General features: G+C 43.1%; 1 protein-coding gene across 1 annotated transcript; it reads left to right on the forward strand.

Moving 5' to 3' along the window:
• Positions 1–362: 362 nt before the first annotated feature.
• LOC147452565 (uncharacterized) lies at positions 363–2,408 on the forward strand. Its single transcript, XM_086518973.1, has 4 exons — positions 363–502; positions 664–780; position 2,017; positions 2,316–2,408. The coding sequence occupies exons 1-4, from the start codon at positions 363–365 to the stop codon at positions 2,406–2,408; spliced, it is 351 nt and encodes a 116-aa protein (XP_086375099.1).
• Positions 2,409–6,635: the final 4,227 nt, after the last annotated feature.

Genomic DNA, 6,635 nt, shown 5'->3' on the forward strand with positions numbered 1-6,635 from the left:
GTGTGGGTACCCAAAGAGAAAGAGAGTTCCCATGACGAGCCAGGTTGGGTGCATCTATTTATGCAGACTGCCAAAAGCAAGGAATTCCAGGAGGAATTGCGGAGGTTATTGACACCATGACCGGCCGGCGCTGGCTGAATCCGCAAGATATACAGTGGATGAGCAATTGCGAAGGGAGAGAAAATACACAGTGAGGTTGCGAGCCGGAGATTATTGACAAAGGCACAGAAAGTGCTCAATGAGTTTCCTACACAGGATGTTGATCTCTTGGTCTGCACTGATTGCGGGGTTCCTCCAGCCTGCGGGGGTGTGCTGCATTGCAGGGTTCTTCCACTATGCAGAACCTTATGCATGGTTACGATATGCATGGTTACGATATGACTCTCTCTCCAGATTCCGGCATTGAGGAGGTGCCAAAGAAGGGTGGGGAATCAGAGCCGTCTGTGTTACTGCTGCGAATCAAGATTGAAAAGCCGATATGCAGGGATAGAAAAGAACACATGTGAGAAGAAGGAATCCATGGCGAGAACGGGCAAGAGGAGGAGTGAGATGTGCACCCTGAGAAAAGGAAGCAAGAAGGGTGTTGTGCGAGTGGGTTGCGCCAGAAAGGAGTTGATTGGGTTTTGCAGGGGCCGCCAAAAAGGAGAAAGAGTGGGCATGTAGAGGGGATGATGAAGATGTGGCAGGAGCCGGTGACATGAGGCACGAGCAGTGGATGCAAGATTGTGGAGACGAACGGGTCGGGAGTGAAGCAGAGAAGATGGTTGCGGGTCACATGAAGTGATGGGGGCTTTGCACAAGCCAAGCTCCCATACCCCTCTTCTCTCGTCCCCACCCCATGAAAACCCCCTCTTATGGAGGGAGTGATAAAAGGCATTGGAAAAAGTAAGAAAAAAATAAAGTATGATTATGTAAATATATAAGAAAGGTAAAATAGGCCACCTCATGCCTGCGGGGTAGCCCATCCCCACCTTGCCTCCTTTTTCTTCACTGTTGCCCCGCCGGGTGTCCCTTTTCCTCTCCTCCACTCAAAAGGTCAACCCCCTCTCTCTTCCCCTTGTACTTTCTCCTTTCTTGCTCCCCTCAAGCTACCCCATAACTCACCAATAATGCACCCTAACTCACATGCAACTTACCCTATCTTCCAAAATAGTATACCCCACCCCCTCTTTCTCTCTCCTATCATATCCCATGAACCAAATACTCCCCTCTCTCTCTAAAGGGCGCCATGTGTCTTGTCTTGTAGCTAAATAACCTCCCCCATACTCACACACACTCAGTTTCACTGAAAAAAGGTGCCGACAGACCCATCCCCACCCGGTGGTTACCTGATTTTTCTTGTGTTCACACACATCTGCACACAGATTCACCTCTGAACACACTCCCCTCTCTCCCCTCTTGTAATTACTTTATTCTCCATGTCACCTCTCACTTTTTTTCATCAACCCATCTCTCTCTCTTAGTCTCTCTCTCACGAGACTGCTATTCTGGCACATATACACACAGCCAGACAAGTGGGGCCCACAGTCACATGGCCTTTGTAGATAATGATTTCTTCATTTCTAAATTCTAGAATTCCTCCCCCCTCCTCCCCTATATAAAGAGGGGTCACCATCACACTAAATACACACACAACATCACCAAAGAACACACTATGCACTGTGTGTGCCTAGTGCACACACACACACCCACACCATCACCATCACCGCAATCATCATGCTTGTCTTGAGCATGACCTCTACACCCTTGGCTATGGAAGATGAAGGGCAACTAAATGAAGGATGATGGCCATAACCCTCGTGCGAGTCTTCGCCATCAACTCCCACCTATCTGCCATGTGCTCTACCACTCTCTCCCTTCTCATTCCCCTACCCTATGCTCCCCATTTCATCGCCTTATTCTATAAATAAAGCTTGAGGTTTTGTGAGTATGTTTTCTTGCAATGTTTTGCCCATGTGAGGTGTGCGGAATCGCCACCTAGTCTTGTGTTTGGAGTGAGCTTGTGTATGTGTGAAGGGTGTGCAGATTCGCCATCCTTTTGTGGTGCCTAAGTACTAAGCCGCTATACCCCCTCCCTCACTCTCTCTCTCTCTCTCTCACTTGATCTCATTCCCTTTCCTCTTCATCATTACTCCCAAGCATCCATCTCTCTTGGAGGAAAACTTTGTTATGGTGGTGTGTTGTTTGCGGCCTAGCCGCTGAAGCTAGGTGGTGCCCCTGTTTGCTTTACCATGACAGGCTCGAGGCGCGCCATTCGGTCCCCGGTGTTTTAGAGGCCGTCGGGGGTTCGGGGTTCGCTTTGCTCCCATCAGAAGCAAGCAGAGAAGGTTTTCAGCGAGGGGTTGCTTGATCTTGTCCATGAAAATCCAGAGCGAGCCTCAAGGAGGTGTGATGATCTCGCATCATAGAAGGAGCAGCAGCGCAAAAGCTCGAGCTTGTGACTCAGTGAGTTCTGCGACTCAAGACTAGGCAAGAACCGCATGCCTACGATGCCTGCTGTGTGGGCATTGTCGTGACTACATCGGGCAAATATATGTTGTGTGTGGTGGTTGCCTATGTGGTGGCAGATCAACAAGATGAACCACGTTTTTACACAAACACTTAACTATTAAGTAGGGATTCACACAGTTCTAGATGCGACAATTATATAAGCATTTCGCTTCGTAAATAAAACATGTGCGCATGTTGACGACAAAATGTGGAACAAGGCGGCAAGGGGTTCGCAAAGTTTGCGGCCAATTATGGAAAAAATTTTACCGAATCCGAGATGCGGGTAGATGAAGATGGTTGGTCTAGGAGCAAAGAGCCAAAGAGCCAGGAAGCGGCCTCGATGATCATTCTTGCATCACACTTCTTGAATTCCAAAAGAACCAATCAAGGGATGAACTTGTGGATTCACACAGTCCACCGTGCGTGACGGGTGTATGTGCCCGAAATATACCGCACATGACCGCATTGGGAGTGCCGAGCATGCCTCGTGTACGTTCATGTGGGAATGCACTCTTAGTAGAGGGGATCTCAAAAGGTGTAACTGAAGGGGCATCGGGGATTTCAAAGGGTGTTCTTATTTTCCTATAAAAGAGAGGAGTCCTCCTTGTACGCATCATCGGGTGTTCAATCATTAACAGAGAACATGTCTTGGGATGTCTGGTTATCACTTCTCTCTCTATCTCTCTCTCTCTTGCTGTCTTTCTCTCTCTGTAGTTCATCTTTATCAACAACATTAAGGGTGTGTGGATGATGCTCTTAACAATTTTCTTTGATTGGCAAAAATGAGAGGAGGAGCAACTTGGATTGCTAAACAAGCACACATGGTGACATATTCTAGTGAAGCGAAGTTTATGATTCTTGGCTGAAATACTAGAGGAAGAGAACAAGAAACCCCTAACAACTACATTTAGGTTCCTTTGCTGTCTTGATGAATCAAAGGTAAAGACTATTTAGCAAGAAATGAAAGATGAAAAGAATCTATTATCAAAGAGTGCAAAAGACGATGATGTAACTGATATGTATGATCGAATCAAGCAACTCAAGTAAGACAAATTGATTCAAGATGCACTTCTTGAGTGCTTCAATCTTTGAATGTTGCATCACCATGTACAAATTGGAAAGAAGTTGCCAACATGTATAACATCAATGATGCAGTTTATAAAACAATTTTGACGCTATGTGATGACTGGCTCAAATCTAGCTTGAAGCGTGAAATAAAGAAAACGGCTTTTCTAGATGAAATAGTAAAATATATGTAGTGGGAAATTCAGCTTCAAAAGCATAAAATTGAGTCTAGAGATTTTCCATGGTATATATATGTGGTGAGCTTACAGATGGAAGGAAATCTCTACTTGAAATGCCTATCGGCTTATGTGTTTTAGACTTGTCAAAACACTATGGGGGTAGTTTGTAGTGGAGTGAGGAGACATTAACAATGCTTTGGATGGGATATTGGTTATTACTGGAGGGTCAATAGATCCTGTGTTTGTATTTCTTGCATTTGTGGATTTCACTAAATTCACAAATTTGCAATGTGCATTCCAAAGATTGGGAGACAATCTGAGCTACCATTGTTGTGGTGCCTTGCATCACTTTCCATTAGCTCCTTGTAAAGGAGAAGTTTAGTTCCTAGCCGTGGATGCCTTCTTGGGACAAGGTAATGCTTTTAAAGAATTAAGAATAAGATCAGAGGAGCATCCCATGACGACTGATTGTTCATTACTTCAAGTATCAAATGAAGACATGTCAGATTTACAACATTTGGAAACAAAAAAAAAAGCACTTTGGTCAAGCACTACATTCATACATATTGTTTTGAAGACTGCAAGCTTGTTGGTCTCTTTGGTGATGGCTCCTTGGTTGCACAAGAAGGACTACAACAAAACAAAGAATTCATGTGCTTGGTTGAGAGAGTGGAGGAGAAAACAACCTTAGAAATCAAGCTTCTAGACTTTGCTAAGGCCCATGATGATATAGAAGAGTGGGTTGGTCTTCAAACCCAAAAATCCACATTGCAACCATATGACAATGTGCCTAGTGAAAAGGAGATTTCCCCACAAGAAGAAGAACAAGAAGAAGAGCGTCATTTATCATTGGAGGACTATTTGGAAATGGAGCAATGTACGTTTGGAACTTCTTGTACATGTTAATGTTTTATTTTTGGCAATTTAATATTCTTAGTGTTAGATTTTGTTTTATGTAGTATTGCTTGAGTCTATATTTTTCATATCAAGTGTTTAATGTTTTAATGGTGAATCCTTAGATTAAAAATATAAGACTAACCTAAGCTTAATGGCTTAAGAGATTGATTTTTGTAAGTTTTAGACCTTGTATTAATATCCCCTTCATATGCTACATTGGAGCCTAGCTTGGACAAGTGGTGGACCTAACATCATGGAATCTAATTCAGACAATTGTGGTAGACTTTAGAAAAACACCAATTTGTTACATTAGCTTGGAAAAGTTGTGGACCTTGCTTCTATTTGTGTCTCTATGGAGCATATCTTGGCCATGTGATAGACCTTCTTTATCCACATGCTTCAATGAAGTGCACAATATACAACTGAAGTACCTTGAAACCAAACTACCCACGTATAGCTTGGACAAGTGGTGAACCTTTCTTCTCTCATGTTTCAATGGATCTTATCTTGGACTAAGGTATATCTTACTTCTCTCCATGCTTAAATGGATTCTAGCTTGAACATAGTGGACCTTCAAATAAAACTCCACATGTTGGAGCATAGGACATGTTGACAAATAATGGGCTTTGTGGAGGTTCCCCGAATGCATATTTAGGAAAGCTAGTGTTTCTTATCTTCAAAGGAGCCCAGCTTAGATTGGTGGTGGACCTTGCTTTTCTCCATGCTTCAATGGAGCTGAGGTTAGACAAGTGGAGGTGGATAAGTGTTCACAACCTTGAAATGAAACCTCTCTTGTTACAACCATCATAGATTGTACACATGGTGGACCTTGCAATTATTTTATATACCTATCTTGGAGAAATGGTGGAACCTTGATTATCTCCATACATTAATCCAAGGTTGGTGAAGCTTGCTTCTCTACATGTTTTGGTGGAGCCTAACTTGGACAAGTGGTGAATCTTGCTTCTCTCCATGTTTTAGAGGAGCCTAACTCGAACAAGTGGTAGAGCTTGACCTTTCTAAATGCTTCAAAGTATCCTAGATTAATCACGTGGTGCACCTTGAAACAAAACCACCCATTTACAACATCTCATGGGTTTTTCATGTTTCAATGGATCCTAGCTTGGACAAGTGGTAGAGCTCGATCTCTCCATGTTTCAATGGATTCTAGCTTATACAAGTGGCGTATATTTATTTCTTTCCATGTTTCAATGGAGCACCTACCTTGGACAAGTGGTGGAACTTGAAACAAAAACCCCATGGAAAACATCATGGATTTTTGAAGTGGTGGAAAAAAGTAGTAGCTTGGGTGGTGGACCTTTCTTCTCTCCATGCTTCAATGTAACCTTAGCGTTGGAGAGGAGATGGTAGACTCTGAAGTAAGACCTTGCATGTTATAGCCCCTCATATTATGTGCACGTGGTGGACCTTGAAATTGTGCTATAAGTCTAGCGTGGAGAACTGGTGAACCTTTGATAATCTTCATACATCAACAAGCCAAGTTTGGACAAGTGGTGGACCTACAAACCAAAATGTTTGCACTACAATAGAGTATATGTTGAAGATGTGGTGAAATTTAAGATCAAAACACCCATGCTACTAGAGAACATAAGTTGCAAATGTGGTGGAGCATTGTATCAATGTCCTATGCCTAATTTTGACTAGTGATGACTTTGAAACTATCTCCCTAGTCTACAAGGAAGCATATATGGACCAAGAGGTTAGGCTACCTTTGTTGGATCAATGCATCCCATGTTACCAAATACTATAGGTTTCTTGGATAGTTATTGGACCTTGTATCAATGCTCAATGTATAGCTTGGACAAGTGGTGGACCTCGATCCTCTCTATGCTTCAAATGGGCAATATATCAGAGATACGGTGTGCTATGTTTCTCAAAGATTTTATTTTTTGAAACCTTTTGAGGCCCCATGTAAGAGACACTCTCAGTCTTCCATATGATGGACATCTCATAGTGCTATCATCCTTTGATATAATCCTTGTA

The sequence above is a fragment of the Adiantum capillus-veneris genome, chromosome 8 (assembly GCF_014529385.1).
Source record: "Adiantum capillus-veneris isolate H3 chromosome 8, ASM1452938v2, whole genome shotgun sequence".
In the NCBI taxonomy this organism is placed as follows: Eukaryota; Viridiplantae; Streptophyta; class Polypodiopsida; order Polypodiales; family Pteridaceae; genus Adiantum; species Adiantum capillus-veneris.